Below are 16,272 nucleotides of genomic sequence, written 5' to 3' on the forward strand. Positions count from 1 at the left end.
GAAAATAAACTAATAACCAATCTCCAGACCGAGCAGCAGCCAGTCAGGTTTAATATATGCTATCCATTTAATACAATTCAACGCCGCACAACACAGTGCCTTATACAGGCGCTGTAAAAAACATTCAGGTCAAGATTTTAAAAAGTGACTTGTGCTTGTGGGTGTCCCCATTTTTGGGTGTTCAGTGTGAGATACTATAAAGGAACCTGGTTATCACAAAGGTGGGTGCTAAGAACTTTCCTAAAATCAAGCCTTCTAAAGGTGTTGCAAGTTAAACACGTAGAACAGAGGTCCCCAACCTGTGGGGTGTGCCCCCTAGGGGGTCGTGGAGGAACGTTCAGGGGGACATGGCAGGGCCTGGGTCAGCCCCCACAGGGGGCACGGAGGGAACACCACCCAGCCCCACTCCACTCCCATCTCTGCTCCGGACTAGCCTCAGCCCCCAACCATGGCCAGGCCATGACCCTGGCCCCGGCCCCTGGCTGCGGCTCCATTCCCGGCTCCAGCCCCAACCCTAGTTGTGGCCCCAGCCTTGGCCCTCTTACCCCTGTCCATGACTCCCCCCGCCCCTGCTGGAGCCGCAACTCTGCTCCCGGCCTTGACTCTGGGAATCAGGGGGCACAGAGAGGGGCAAGGGGGGGCATGACAGTGAAAAGTTTGGGGACCACTGGTCTTGAATTTTGAGGCACCCAAAATCACTAGTTACTTTTCAAAATCTTGTCATGACATCTGATGCAGGTACTGTGGTATCATCGTATATTTTCTGCTGTTTGTGTATTCTGCAGTGTGGCTTGTCTCTAGTTTTTGCAGGAACTGTGGTTGAAATCCTGGCCCCACTGAACTCGGTGGCAAAACTCCCATGGACTACAAGTCATTTAGTGTGCAGATTGTGAAATTATAAGTGTAGTGTCCCCCTACCTCCATTTAAGGTGATGTCAAAGGCAAGTCTGGCAGTCTTTCTGCCTGCCTCTGGTGCCATTTTTTTGCAATTTCAGATTATCTATGTTTTGCACAGTAAACTGAATTCCAGGCCACACAATCCCAGAGTTGTGAAATTTGAGATTGGAGGTAGAAAGGCCAAGCAGAGAGGCTGTGTGCTATTCTCATTGGCTCATGCTTTCCTTTCTCACAATCAGATTGTTCAGAGCACTTTGAAATTAATGGGAGTCTTTCAATTTTCTTCGGTCTTTATGTGCATGTCAAATCAAAATTTATAAAATGAAACTGGTTGTGAGTTACCAGAGCACAAGAAAATGTGTGAAAAAAATTTAGCTTTGATTTGATTTATTTTTTTAAGTCTAGTAACACAAAATTATCTGCAAAGGTTTTCTTCACCTACTTCACCTAACATTCAACTTTTGGGCTTTAAGTGAACTTGAAAAATTTCAGCTCCAAGGGGAATTTCTCTAATTTAAGGAAATGAAAATGGGCTTTACACTGAAAATGCTGCCTTGATCAAATTATAGTATAGCTACTATTGCTGTAATCCTGAGAATGCAGGTCTCATCAGAACTTTGGTGCTGTCTAGTGGCAAGATCCTGAATCTCATTTGTTCTGATTTAGGAGTTCACTCTAGAAGAATGTGAAAGGTTTTATTAGATTAATGCAGCATACAGAAATGTCAGATGGCACTTCGAGCTACTTGCTCTTGCAGTTTGAACAAGTATCTTTTCTAATACTGTTAGGACTTGTCTACACAAACAGATTACTGCTTTAACTCTGTATAGTAAAAGCAGTACAATTCTCCTAGTGTGGATGCAGTTATACCAGCATAACTGTTCTTGTACATACAGGAAGAGGGATAAACTATACCACTATAAGGCACACTAGAAGGATTGTACACATTTTAACTATCTTGGTAAAAATCAAACCTGTAACAGAAACAGTTGTACTAGTACAAATTTAGACCAAGCCTAATTCCATTTCCTGTTATCCTCCATATTCTGTCTGTGCCTTCCTCCCAGACTAATTTCATTCTGTTGCATGTGATCTGGGAATATCATGTTGTATGTTCCAAGAGACAAGCTTTCGAGCTTACACAGAGCTCTTCTTCAGAAAGGTTCTCTCTGTCACCAACAGAAGTTGGTCGAATAAAAGACATTACCTCAACCACCTTGTCTCTCTAATATCCTGGGACCAACATGGCTACAACAACACTGCATACAAGGATGTACGTTCCTCAGTTGCACCTACAGAATTTATGGGTGGATGCAATTCCAGAAGCTGTCACTCTTGTGGTGTGGCCCAATAAGCACACAATGGAATTCTGATTTCTCTCTCTTGTACAGTTGGGAACAATGGTCCTGATAAGGATCACACCGGTGATTTTAGTCTATATATTTAAAGTGCTATAATTAAGATTCTGTGTGTGGCATCTGCAACACACACAGTACAATTTAAGTACACAACCTTTGCGTAAAAATGTTGTGTCTTCAGCAATCTTTGTTCTGTAGAAAATATCCAAGTATATAAACTTTGGGTCTCGTTTTGTTGTTTCACTTATTCACAGGTATCAGTATTACCTACAAGTGAAAAAAGATGTTCTTGATGGTCGATTGCGTTCTTCGTTGGATCAGGGGATCCGGCTGGCTGGCTTAGCTGTGCAAGGTAAAATTAAATTACCTGCTAGTCCTCTTCCAACATTGCCCTCTATAGTTAATTCCAAGTGTTCATTTGACACTAATTAGGCCCAGCCCAATTCATGTTAAGGATCATTAGTCTTTCCATTGATTTCAGTAGGACTAGGATTGGGCTTTTGATGAATTACTTGTACTTTCAGGTATAGAATCATGGGCTGGGATCATAGGTACTATATAAGCACTGTTCAGCTCCAACATTGGATTTTCTGGATTAACAACAAACAAATCTAGATTCTTCTTGTAATAATAGTGGACTACTTTGTAAAATGATGAGAGCTGACTGTTTTTCAAACTTTTTTTTCAGTGTAATTCCATTTTCAACCTGAGTTTAATTTTGCCTTTAATTAAAAATTCACTTTGCTGTAGCGGGCACTTCCTATCAGAAGTACTATAGAGTACATAATAGTGGTTATTACAGCTGTTTATTATTGTGATTTTACTCTTAGCCTAATAAGGAGAGAGATAAAAAGTATACCTATAATATAGAAAAATAAATGTGTATTAGGTTATATCATCTCTCAGACCGTCTAGTTCTAATAGACTTTAATAGGCAGAATTTCAAAACTTGATGCAACAGATGTGCCTGCTGAAAAGAATCCAAATGTAAATGTTCAAATCAGGTAATTGTACATACAAATAATAGCTAATATTATTAAAATAATAGCACAGTTACTGGCTTCTCAAAAATTAAAAGATTTTTGTGGTACAACAGGTCCCTAGACATTTTTGAAACCTATTTGAACATATGACCATCCTGTCTCTGCTTATTTGTAGAGCATTCTGTTGCTGAAATGAAAATTTTCTAGACCTTAATTTGTGACCTTCTGGAACTTCCATTTCTGTGTGGTCTAGTAGTTAGAACAAGGATCTAGCAGTAGAGTACTTGTGTGCTACCTCTGACAGCCACTGACTGGCTCAAAGGCCTTTGCAAGTCTCTTGTGGATTGATTTTCAGATCTGCTGAGCATCTTCCATCCCTACTGACATCGGTGAGATCTGTGGATGCTCACCACCTTGAAAGCCAGATCATTAACTTACTCTTTGTTTCAGTTTAGGAATACTAATATCCACCTGTTTAGAGCACTTTGAGTGCCCAGGATGAAAGCTGTTGAATGGGTGAAGAGTAGTAGTATTCAGTAAGTTAATATGATCTTTGCCAGCGCTGGTAGAAATACCATTTTAATGTCCTATTGGGTGTTCAAAAACAAAAGGAAAAAAGAAATCCTAATGTTTTCTTCTGACCATTGCCCTGAAATCTTTTAGTATAATTGAAAAGATATGTCCACCTTGAACTTTTCAGTATGGTTTAATGAGGTTTTCCTAAAGTACAAGGCCAAGAATTGGTGATGGACAGACATCAAATTGGATTACACTGTCTCAGTTTGGGACCTTTCCAGTGGCTTACCATATACTTGTCTGTTCTCCTGTCTCTGTAAGTGGTTTGAGTAATAATCACTTCTTTTGTTGTGAATTTTCTGCATAATCTGTTATGATAGATAGCTGCATCTGACACTTCCATTTTTGTTGCTTACTCATGACATTGTGTTGCTGTCTTTTATCTTTTGCACATGATCCTGTAAAGAGACTTGGAATATATTCAATTATTTTTAATTGCGTACTTTGTGTTTTATGTCCATTTTGATTCCCTGTGTATTTTAAAACATAACTCTGAGGTGAAACAGAACGAAACAGCATTTTTGGCATCCTGTGCTATGTGAAATTGTCTAGAAGCTTAGCAAGAATGTTTGGCTACTGTGATTTATGGTGGGGATTTCCAACTTCTAAATACTAGTATATTGTAGATGGGGTTTGATCTGGTTCAGTTAAAATAAAATAACTTTTCAGCAAGTTCATTCTTTAGTTATAAGCTGTTGTGTATTTAGCAAATAGATAAATCTAGACGTGGCTTTTTTGAGGTGCGGGGTGGTTTTTGTTTGGGGTTTTTGTGTGTACGTATTTCAGAAGAAGCATTTTAATTTTTAGGAAGTACTTTCAAAACTGCACTATTTTAAGAACATTTAAATCATAATAATCCTTTGGGTGTTGCATGTGGGTGACTAAGAGCAGTGCTGTGAGTGCCAAGACTGTATCCGCTCCTTAATGGATAGAGAGAATGGGGGGCAAATGAGAGGGAATTGCCAGGATGAGGGAATAAAGTATTAAACTAGCGCCCATGGCAGGAACTTTTGGCTAGCCTGGTATATATCATCTGGGATGAGAAGGAAAATCCAAGTTTACTTAAAGCTCTGCACTGATATTGTTAATTTTCAAGGGATTTCAGCCTCCTGGGGTGTTAAATCTAGCACCTTTCACATAGGTCTTTGTGGTGTTTTAGCAAAGCCTGAGTGAAATGTTCAGGGCCACACTGTACTATGTGTTAGGGGAGGATGGAAGCTATGAGGAGCAAAATGCCTACCAGAAGCCACCCCATCTCTTTTGGGATGGCAGCAGCCAATGAGGCATCAGTATGGAGTAGCAATCCCTGTGCTCCAAGGAGTGGGGCACTGAAAAAAAGGAGAGGATCCTTGTGTAATTGTGCCAAGGTCAGTCTTTAACTGGTCTTTAGTGACACCATTAACTCAGGTATGGACATTAGGGGAAAAAAAAAAAAAAGAGAGTTTTTTAAACTGGTGTTCAAGGCCTCAATCCTACAAACACTTTGGTTTCTGTGGGAGAACTCACACACTTAACTTTAAGCATGTGAGTCAAAGGTTCACAGAATTGAGGCTTTAGTATCCATGGAAAGTGCTATGTAATATGAGTAAATGTGATGTTGTTTTTTCCAGCGGATTTTGGTGACTATAATCAGTTTGAATCTCATGATTTCCTCCGAGAATATGTTCTGTTTCCTATGGTGAGTTACTTTTTTCCCCTCTTTATTTCATGGTCTCCTATGAGTAATTCCTCCGTCCCTCAGAGGTGGTGGTGTTGATAGTTCAATGAAAAGAGCTAGTGCTAAATTTTTAAATGACTAAAGTAAGCTTTGCCTCCAAAGAGATTGTGTTTCATATGGTTTTAGCTAAACAACTACATTTACCATTACCAACTACATTTAGCTAAACAACTACATGAAGCATAAATTTAACCCTTTGTGAGCTCTATTCATGCTTATTTCTCCCCTAGGAACAGATTTCAGTAGAAGAAATATATTTACTTGAACAAAGTATAAAGTTATACAGCATTTAACATATTCCTGATGGGAGTCTGTGGGCAGTATTGCAATAAAAACAGTAAATAATAATGGGATGGGAGGACTGGCTCATATAACAAATGCAGACTTACAGAGCAAATCATACAGTTCTTACTAAAGAAAAATTCCCACCAATATGGATCAGCCTCTTGCCTGAATAATAGGTGAATCAGGACTTCAGGGTTTGGCCCACAGTAAGTGTGCAGTAAAAGTTATTCAAATCTAAATCTGAAACTATCGAATCTTTCGGATATTTAATGAACTATTTTATGTCCATTGATAAATTCTGCAGAGAAATGTAAAATTGCTGCCATAAGACAGAATGAGGTAAGATACCAGCTACTTTGACACCATAGCAATGAGCAATTGATGAGAGAATGAATAACTTTAACGAGCTCAACCTTCATAAAATTTCAACGATCAGGCTCTGATCATGACGTTCTTTCTGAGCTGAAATTAAATGTGTAGGGATTGTAAAGCTATAGGTATTTTCATCAGACAGCAAGAGTGGCTGAGAAATGGCAAATGAATGTCAGTCATGTGTGCTGGGAATTCAGAAGTATCTGAGAGAAAACTGCAAGTGGAGGGGGAAAATAACGAGCCTACGTAAGTGTAAGAAGCCATATGTTGTGTATGCCGTGGCAGATGGCATTTAACTTCCACTGAGCAACGCATGTAGAGTGACTAGCAGAATTCTTGTTTTCATGAGGCCTTTTTTTTCTCATTTACTACTAGCTATTTTGGTGTTACTGCATGAGGGGTATTTTTTATCATATTGTGAGTAACAGCCTGGGGCAAGATTATGGCTGCACTGTGGACAGAGAGATGTGCAGTGCATCTACCACTGTGTGCCCACATTTCAAAGGACTGCACTCCTACTGAGCTTTTTCAATACACTGCAATTAGTTTTCTGTCAATAGAAAAAATAAAGATGGGTCTCAAAGTTTGGATGAACTTCTCCCTAGTTTGAGGGAATTTGAATCCAGTGTTCTGGATTGATACCTTCTTTTTCCATTCCTGCCCTCTGTTGTTGTTTAGACTAGGTTGTTTGACTTCTGCTTTGCACCTGCCATCACGCTGTCTCTTACCTACCTTTTACGTTGCTAATACTATGATTGTTTTATTATGTATTAGTTGTATTACCATAGTGCCTAGGAGCCTAGTCATGGGCCAGGGCCCCACTGTTCTACGTGCTGCACAAGCACAGACATCCTCCAACGCTGAAGAGGGGTATTGTTGCTGCCACTTCCAGCCGAAGCAGTTAGCCCTTGGAGCATGTTGTCCTCCAGCATTGAGTCACCCATTCTACTTCGTCCTTTCCCCGGGCAGGGTTAGGTAACATAATGGTAACCCCCCCCCATACTAGCGCTGTACCCACTGCCAACTGTTGTAGACTGCCCCAGTGCTAGAGCAGCGGTGAGGAGATTTGTGCAGCTCTTAGGAGTAGATGAGGTCTCAAAGGGGAACATTGATTTGCTGAAAAATACATTATTGCAGTGTGCTGGTGAATGGGGGAGGGGCAGCTGCATTTGGACTGTTTGATCTTGCGAGGCTACATTATGTGTCAAATGGCATTTCTTCAGTGAAAAGAACAAAGATATGTACATAGAACACCCCACAGGTGTGTAGCTGGGTACAGGCACGTACCATGCCATTTTTCATTAGCGTGATACCACTTTGACATTTTTCTGTGGCAGAAACAAATATTGCAGGGAGGCCTCCATTGAGCAAGAAACAGGCAGTTTAGCCACATACAATACACACAGCCTTGAGGCGTATTTTTTTATATGAATATAATCACTTTGAGGTTTTGCTAGGTAACTTTTTAATTTTCCTTTTTTTTTTTTTTTTGGCTTTGATTTTATGACCAAACTTCCTTTGTCTTGCCTCAATTGATTTCAGAATTATTCCTGCCATACACACACTAGCACATTTACAAAATGTACAACAATTTCCTCATCAACTGTGTGTTGAGAACACAAGGCAAACTTTACTATGCACTTAAAGGAACAGCAAAGCTTTTGATCCTCCTTTTTTGAAACAGTTACTAAAAGAAAAGAGTTAGGTCTTTCTGTTCTGTATTTGGGAAGAAATTTCTAGCCCCCTTTTTGTTTTGAATTAACAATCTTCTTAAAATTTCCAATTCCCCCCCCCCCCCCCAAGTTTTCCCTGAAGCTCTGGTACCTTGCCCTCAGAAAATTTTTGGTAATAACAAAAAAAAATCCAGATTTCCATTGCAATCAGTATTAGGTATCTTCACTGTCCTGCAAGCTTAAAAAGACGTGGCAACCCTAAAACATACACCATCACAATGTGTCTGTTCTGTGTTTTGCTTTGTTTCTTTCCTGATTAGTATCCCTCAATAAACAGAGTGTTCTTGTTTGTATTCTTATAGGACTGGACTCAAGATGAAGCAGTCCTGGAAGATCTGACTCAAAAGGTAGCTCAGGAACATAAAACTCATAGGTGAGTCCCAAAATGTTAAGATACAGGTCTGTTCTGTTTTCACTGGCAGTAGGAAAGTGGTACATATGGCTATTCTTCTGCTACTTTAAGTTGGGTTTTTATTTAGTCTGTACAGAAAGTTAATCAGCTTCTCACAAAATTTTACAAATATAAAATAGCCCTGGTTGCCAACCTGTTTTAGACATTGGAGTAGAAAGTGCCTCTTTGTCACATTGGTTGCTCCTCTCTAGATTTGGATTGTGCTTTCTACGTCCTACTAATGACAATATAGAGAATGAACTAAAATGTCTATCTCATCTTGATAATATAAGTAATGATCTGTTTTTTAATTATATTGTACATGTTCTTCAGAATCTCAGTAGTATCTAAAGTGAGTCAATCTAGATTATTCTGGCTCTGCCATTTTTTGGCTAGAACCTTTAATATGACTTGTTACACTGAACAATTTCTTGCTGTCTTATGTTGTTTTAATTGTAGTGGCGTACCAGCAGCAGAAGCTGAACTTATGTACATCAGTGACGTGGAACGTCTGGAAGGGTTTGGACAGGAAAGCTTCCCTGTGAGGGTATGGGGCTCTAGTTACTATTATTTACATAGCCTTCTTACAACCCCCATCCAAAAAAAAAAAAAGAGAGAGAGAAACAATAGAGGGGTATATGGTGATGTGTGTGTGTGTGTGTATAACTCATGATATTGTAAGCAATATGTGTATATCCAAATGAAGAATGAACCCTTTCATGTACCAGAAGATAGAGAGAGGAAGTGTTTTCTAACAGAGCAAGGATTCAAGATCTGGACATCTTGGGCCTGATTGTTCACTATCTAGCACCTTGAGTAGTCCTATATACCTGTGCAAAGTCAGTGTAAAACATTACCAGATTGGAATGGTAGTGCTTTAGATCCGTTTTGCACAGGGGTAAATGACTATATCAGGAGCACAGCAATGGAGAATCAGGGCCCTGATTTTATTCCAGCACTGCCATTGATTTTCTGAGTTACTGTTGTTAAAAGTCACTTAACTGCTATATCTCAATTTCCCCATTTGTGAAATGAATATAACAACTCTTGTTCACTTCACGGGAGAGTTGTGAGACTTTATTAGCTAAGGTAGGATGTTTAGATGTGGTTTGTATGACCGTACTAGCTTCTGTCAGCTGAACAGTAGCAAGGTAACGTTAGGCTAACAACTGTTGTGGTTTTTTTTCAGGGTTATTAAATATATTGTTGTCCTTTTTATGTTGCATTCCCTTGAATTTTTAATTAGTTTTCCTTGTCTTAATGCCCCATGCTGCCATCTGCAACCTGATTAAGTTTGAACAGCACATGTCACTATGATCCACTGGGTGGCTAAAAAATTGAAGAACACTTTTAGCTTGTTCTGCAATTGCAAACTCTCCTTCTGTGGTTATTTGTTAGAAATACTGGACTGCTCAACAGTTCTCCTTGTCCCTGACCCCAGGCACTTCCTAGTAAAAGTGTTTTTCTGCCTCTCCTCTACTGAGATTAAAAAAATAAGAGAACCCTGAAGTTAGCCTGAAGGGACAAAAAAACCAAACAGACTGGCTGATTGTACTTTGGATCTTGTGATGGCCTCCACTGAAGTTAATGGCTTTTTCACTGGAAGGCAGAAATTATGTGGTCTTCTGATGTCAAATCTTTATGCATCTAAAAGAAATGAAAGCTTTGTTCTGGGATTAATTCCCATTAAAACTCTAGACTGTGGCAACTTGTTTCTTTAACAGAATTTCTCATTCTGCCTTGTTGTTGTTGTTGGTTGCTGGGTGAAGCACCAATTGCATGCTCATACAGTGCAAGACGCAGAAAAAAACCACCATCCACCCAGGAGAGCTGGCAGGATAGATGTATGGACAAACATAGTGTATTGAGAGACCCTGGAGAAAGTTCTCTTTTGGAGATGGGCATTTGAGAGCTGATTCCTTTTTTCCTTCCTTTCTTCCTTCCTTCCCCACCTTTTAAAAAAAAATTAAAATAAAATCTTCACCATCTCTTTGCTTATTATAGCTCTTCCCATGATTAAGCAGAGAACGTCCAAACCACAGCAGATCTGGAGTATAATTTGAAGAATTCTGGTGTGTGCAGCATTGGGAATCTGCATGTACAGGGCTTGAAAAATGTATCAGACATCTACTTACTGGGGGATTAACCCTTGCTAGCTAGAAATAAATACAAAATGCATGTGTGGGGCACACTACCAGCGAATCTTTGGGACAAAATCTAGACATGTGTTCATCCACAGAGCCTGAGAATGAGAAGGTAGCTAGGATTTTGAACAGGGTGTTGTCTTGGACACTGCCAACGGTATTCATCTTTTTGTATTACCCTGTTGGTAGTAGGCATCTGATAAAATTGAAGCTCACCACTCTCCAGAAGCTGGAAGGGATACAGGATTCCCTCTCTTCTCAAAACAGCAGTCAATGAAGAGAGATAGGTTAGAGAGGTCCACCCTCTATCTCTTTTCCAACATGTCCTGAATGGTGTGAGGGTGCTGGGGAACAGAAGGGAGTCTCCTCTATTCCTTCCCCTTCAATCTGTTTTGGTCCCTTTGGCCCATATACTGTGTGTGTCTCAGCCATGCCTGCCTCAGCTGCAGCTCATAGAATTCTCCCATAGCAGCAGCAGAGTGATGGTGTCACTGTGGCCCACCCAGCACTGAAAGTCATCTTAATTTCATGTTCTGAAGCTTTGCAAACCAGTAAGCAGCAGCTGAAGCACTTGGACTACCTGCCTACAGACTCAGGAAGACAACACTGCATCACTTCACATTTGGCTCATGTTGGATTTATCTCTTGGCAATCATAAGAGCTATAGACATATTTATTTTTGTAAAATCTTCAGAAATGTGATGGCGTAAGCACCAGCCCTCTCCAGGGAAAGCTTTCCACTTGGCACTAGCAAGTGAATTTTTTCAGGGATTTCAGAAATTTTTCAGTGAATTTTTGTATATGGGATGTCCCTGTTTGGCTATTACATGCCATTCTGGACCATGTTAAATAAGAAGCACAAAGTGCCTATTCTGTACAAAATAGGAAAAACAAAAATGTTACTTTGTATTTCAAAGAACTGAATTCATGTTATCTTCAATAAGTGAAGGTAATATTACTTATTGTAAAACTAATTCTTGATACACCTCTACCCCAATATAACGCAACCCGATATAACACGAATTCGGATAGAACGCGGTAGAGCAGCACTCTGGGGGGTGGGGATGAGTGCTCTGGCGAATCAGCGTGTCTGGCTCCGACAGGCTGCTCTGAGCGGCATGTTAAGGGTGCTGGGCCGGGGCCGAGGGGTTGGATAAGGGGCAGAGGGGTTGGGTAGGGGGTGGGGTCCTGTGGGTGATTAGGGACGGGGGGGTTCTCTGGAGGGGGCGGTCAGGGGACAAGGAGCAGGGGGGCTTAGATAGGGGGTGGGGTCTTGGGAGGGGTGGTTAGGGGCGCGGGGTCTCTCGAGGGAGTAGTCAGGGGACAAGGAGGGGGACAAAGAGCAGGGGCGAGTACTGCATACACCGTGTTAGTTCTAACAAAAATGATTTGCTGACTATTAATAACGGAAATGCTCAAGGCCAAAGCAAGTTCGATATAACGCAGTTTCACCTATAACGCGGTAAGATTTTTTTTTGGCTCCCGAGGACCGCGTTATATCGGGATAGAGCTGTATTTATACAGTGGTTTACATCTTAGAAGCACTGTATAAATAGTCCTGTAAGGTAGGTAAGTATTATTTCTTTTAGAGAAGGGCAAATTGAGTCACAGAGGACCAGAGTTGCAAATACAGATCTCCTGTTTTGCATCCACAGATAAGAGGAAAAATTCTTTTGGGATGCAATTTATCATTTAAATGTATGAGTACCAGATTGCATCCACAGATCAGATACTTAGACATCTAAGCTACCTAAATTGTGTCCCCGGGTATTTGCACCTATCAAAATGGAGGCCCATTTAAAACCAGTCTGAAAATCTGGCTCCAAAAGATCAAGTGAATGGTCCAAATCCATATAGTATGAATTAAAATGCAGGAATTTCAGACTCTGTCTAGTGTTTATTCCACTAGAGCACACTAATTTCCCTTATGTTGCTCCATACAGTAATCCTTTTTAGCCACATGGCTTATATTCATATGACATTTATTTTGAATTACTGTGTAAATACCTTGTAAATAAGAAGCAATTGCTCTGCAGACTGTGGAGGTTTTTGGTTAGTTAATGTACAGACAGACTCTGAATGCCTGATGTGCTGTACATCTTAGGGGATGATTTTGATTTAAACATTTTATTGTAGTTCCATGGGCGTTCTTCATGTAAAACCAGTTTTTGTATTAATTAACTAAATGTTTATGTGGTTTTTGTGCAGGACAATCATGGAAATGATATGCATCTTGGCATTTTCTTCATGGGAATCTTCATAAAAAATAGAATTGGAAGGCCAGCAGTGATATACAGGTACCATCAAGAGACATCTGCTTTTAATGTGAATTCCTTTTACAGGAAGCTGTGCTTTTTTTTTTTCCAATGACTTCAGCATCAAGTGTGGCTTCAGTGGGTCTGTTTCTGTGAGTAAAGGAGTACTGACATGAGTAAGGATTTTCAGGATTGGCCTCTTGGCCATAAAAGTCTATGCAGTAAAGGATAGTCTGTGATAGATGTCTGTGAATGGGGTTGATGTCTAGAGAGACAAGGCTATCATGTACACTTGAATTGCTTATGTGATTTTGATGCCTTTTCTCCTCTTGCCTTTCTAGGGTCAGTTTATGCTTAAATCACTTATTTTCTTGCACCTGAAAGCAAATACGTTAGACTTCAGTGGGGACTGCTAGGTGTGTACACTTCCATAGGTCTGGAACTAGGGGTGGTGGCGGTGCTGCAGCACCCCCTGGCTTGAAGTGGTTTCCACTATATACAGGGTTTACAGTTTGGTTCAATGGCTCTCAGCACCCCCACTAAACAAATTGTTCCAGCACCCCAAAATCAGGTCACTTATAAGGATAAAGGAGCTGAATTTAGGCTCATTTTTTAAATTCTTGACCATTGTCTTTTCTTTATGTGTGTGGCACTATGTTCATTTATGGAGCTATCTAAATAATAATGTGACAACAATCCATGAGAAACTAGGTTGAAACTAACTCATTTGGCATAGGACACTGAGCAGCCTTCAGATAAAGAGTTTCTGAGATCAGAATCTGGTAAAGTGATATCTGAATTTAAACTTGGCCCTTGTTTTTCTCATTGTGGGATTACCCAGTGTTGCTAATGCAAAATTTGAGCCTCTGGCCAAAGGATTGTTTTATCAATTCCAATTGTTTAAATTTTGTTTATCTTTTTGTTATTCTATCCAAAAAAACCCAACTTTATTGCTCTATCAAAAAAAAAAATATAGCAAAAAGCTTCGAGTCAAATCCTTGCCTCTTTGAAGACAGCGGCAAAACTCCTATTGATTTCAGTGGAGCCAGGATTTCATCCGCCGTCCCCTTTTTTTTATTGTTTCTGTGGTCTCATGGGTTATTTTTGTTTATTTCATTGTTATCTTAGAATGATAAACCACAATCTGTGCGATTTGTTTCTGACCAGTGCTCTTGGTGTGTGAATGTTTGTACAGCACTCGTAGTAAAACAGATGTTTTAAGGAGTCATATTGTAGTTTTTAGCCAGTGGTTGGAGCTTTTTTTCCAAAGACCTTAACATTTATTTTAAAGGGCTTAGATTATTTTTCCAACATCATCAAGGTTCCCATCTTTTTTTGCATTTTTCATGTATCTTTCATTTTTGAATGTGTAGTTTTATGAAGAAATCAGAGTAGATTTCTTTTAAATTGTGCCATTCCCAAGATTTCTTGAAAATGTAGGTTGCAAAAGTGAGACACCTCTCAGATTATTTTTTTTTTAAAGGTATAGATGTCCTCAGAAAATGCTTGCTTGCTTCTGTTTCAGCATGCATTCCCATGCATGTAATGACAGGATGTATCCAAGTACATTTTCCAGAAGAGCAAATCATTTCTATCCCAAAAGTTTTCATGTGATGGACACAAATGACACCAACTAGTTGTAAAAAGGTCATAATACTGATCTTAATCAACCTGACAGTCACTGGAGGAAAGAATAAGTTAACACATGGCAAAAAAAAATTAGGAGCATAAAACACAAAATAGTAACATGGTATCTTTTGTTTGTATAAAAACAGTAATGGGTAAGGGCTTATCTACACAAACAATTAATTTGGGGCAAACTGGTGTGTGCATGTACCCTGGACTAGCCTGCTGTGAACTAACTGTCTGTGTGGGCCCTGCTGATATTCATTAAAAATTCGTTAGTGCACTTTAGTCTCATTTCAAAAACGACTAGATCAAAGCACATTAACAAACTCTAGTGGTTTAGTGTAAACACTACCTATGCTGACAGGAGGGATTTTCCTGTCAGTGTAGGTAATCCACCTCCCCGAGAGGCAATAGGTAGGTCGATGGGAAGAATTCTTCTGGCAACCTCTTGCGGTCTACACGGGGACTTATGTTGGTTTAACTACACTGCTCAGAGTATGGATTTTTCATGCCCCAACCAACGTAGTTAAAGTGACCTAATTTTCTGGTATGGACTATGCCTCAATCTAGGAAATTTGGAAACAGTTTTGAAAAAAAAATCCAACAAGAACTGTACATATTTCCCTGCCAGCTAGTCACAGTCAAATCGTAATTAAATTGTGACACAATGCAGTTCAGTTTACAATTAAGCATTCATATATTTCCAATTATATCTTTTGTTGTAACCCTTAACATTGCTGTTTTTGAAGAATAAATGTTTTACTCTAAATTCTGCAGTGTTTCTGGGTGGCTTTTTCTTTAATCACAGCATGTGATTTTTTGCCGGCTGTGTTTCTTCATCAAACAGCATTTCTCACATAAAATGAACCTGCACGTTAACTATTACATTCCTAATGTGTTGGTGAAATGTTTGACTGTGTGTCTTGGCAAAGTCAGCAGCATTTCTTTTCCACAGGTGGAATGATATTGGGAATATAGTACATAACAAGTCTTCAATCATCGTGGAGTTGATCAACAAAGACGAAACCGTGCTCTTTCACACAGTAAGCAAAGTACCTCAACAATATCAACAGAAAAACTTTTCAGTATATCAGAAAGACTGAACTTCAAGTCCCAATATCTGAATAGAGCTGAGACCTCACTCCCCTGCATTTGGAGGGTGGCAATCACGAATTCAGTTGGTCACCCGCTCACCCTTTCCAACATTTCCATCACTTGTATTTGAGGCTGAACTCAATTTATTTTTTACTTTACAATGTACATAATACCTTCTAGACAGCCTGAAATCCACTCTATTGGGAGCTCTGTGGACATGACTGCCTTTTGGATGAAATGTCCATGGCCCCTCACCACGCCATGCTCTCATAGCTGCAGCTGCCTGAGCAATGGTGGAGCCTGTATACGTGCTCTCTGGAGCTCTAGGAGGGACTGTGCAGTGCTCTGAGAAAACTGCAACTCCCCATAACCCCCAACACAGGCCAGTGTGTAAATTACACAGCCTGGCTCTAACCATTCTTTTTGTTTTTTCACTGTCATTAGCAGCAAAGTGGCAGCGTGTAAAGACTTGCTGATGCGTTTCAGTGGTCCAGGGTTTGAGGGCACTGCAGATGTTCTTGGCAGCTGACTTTGTGTGTGGCATCCCTTAAAAGGCATTATTGCCGTTGAATTTTTTAGAACATGCTTTCGGTTGCTGAAATCAGTTCGTTGTAATAGCAGCAGAGTGAATAATCAGACGGCTTTTCCAATTTTTCTTCTTGTGTTTTAAAGGATGATATTGAAAATGCAAAATATATTTCACGGCTGTTTGCTGCAAGGCATAAGTTTTACAAACAGAATAAAATCTGCACAGAGTGAGTATGCATACTTCAGATTTCTTTTTCAGTACACTGCATTGGAAGTGCTCTGATTTTTGGCTTGTCTGTCATTTAAAAA

General features: G+C 39.9%; 1 protein-coding gene across 1 annotated transcript in view; it reads left to right on the top strand.

Moving 5' to 3' along the window:
* The window catches only part of PTPN14 (protein tyrosine phosphatase non-receptor type 14), a 170,278-nt gene that overhangs the window by 115,538 nt on the left and 38,468 nt on the right, over window positions 1-16,272 (top strand). Inside the window, exons 4-10 of the mRNA XM_074949266.1 lie at window positions 2,510-2,607; window positions 5,425-5,492; window positions 8,224-8,294; window positions 8,772-8,859; window positions 12,665-12,753; window positions 15,296-15,383; window positions 16,108-16,190. Coding sequence (XP_074805367.1) covers window positions 2,510-2,607; window positions 5,425-5,492; window positions 8,224-8,294; window positions 8,772-8,859; window positions 12,665-12,753; window positions 15,296-15,383; window positions 16,108-16,190 — 585 coding nt within the window. The remainder of the gene's footprint in view (window positions 1-2,509; window positions 2,608-5,424; window positions 5,493-8,223; window positions 8,295-8,771; window positions 8,860-12,664; window positions 12,754-15,295; window positions 15,384-16,107; window positions 16,191-16,272) is intronic.

The sequence above is a fragment of the Natator depressus genome, chromosome 3 (assembly GCF_965152275.1).
Source record: "Natator depressus isolate rNatDep1 chromosome 3, rNatDep2.hap1, whole genome shotgun sequence".
Taxonomy (NCBI): domain Eukaryota; kingdom Metazoa; phylum Chordata; order Testudines; family Cheloniidae; genus Natator; species Natator depressus.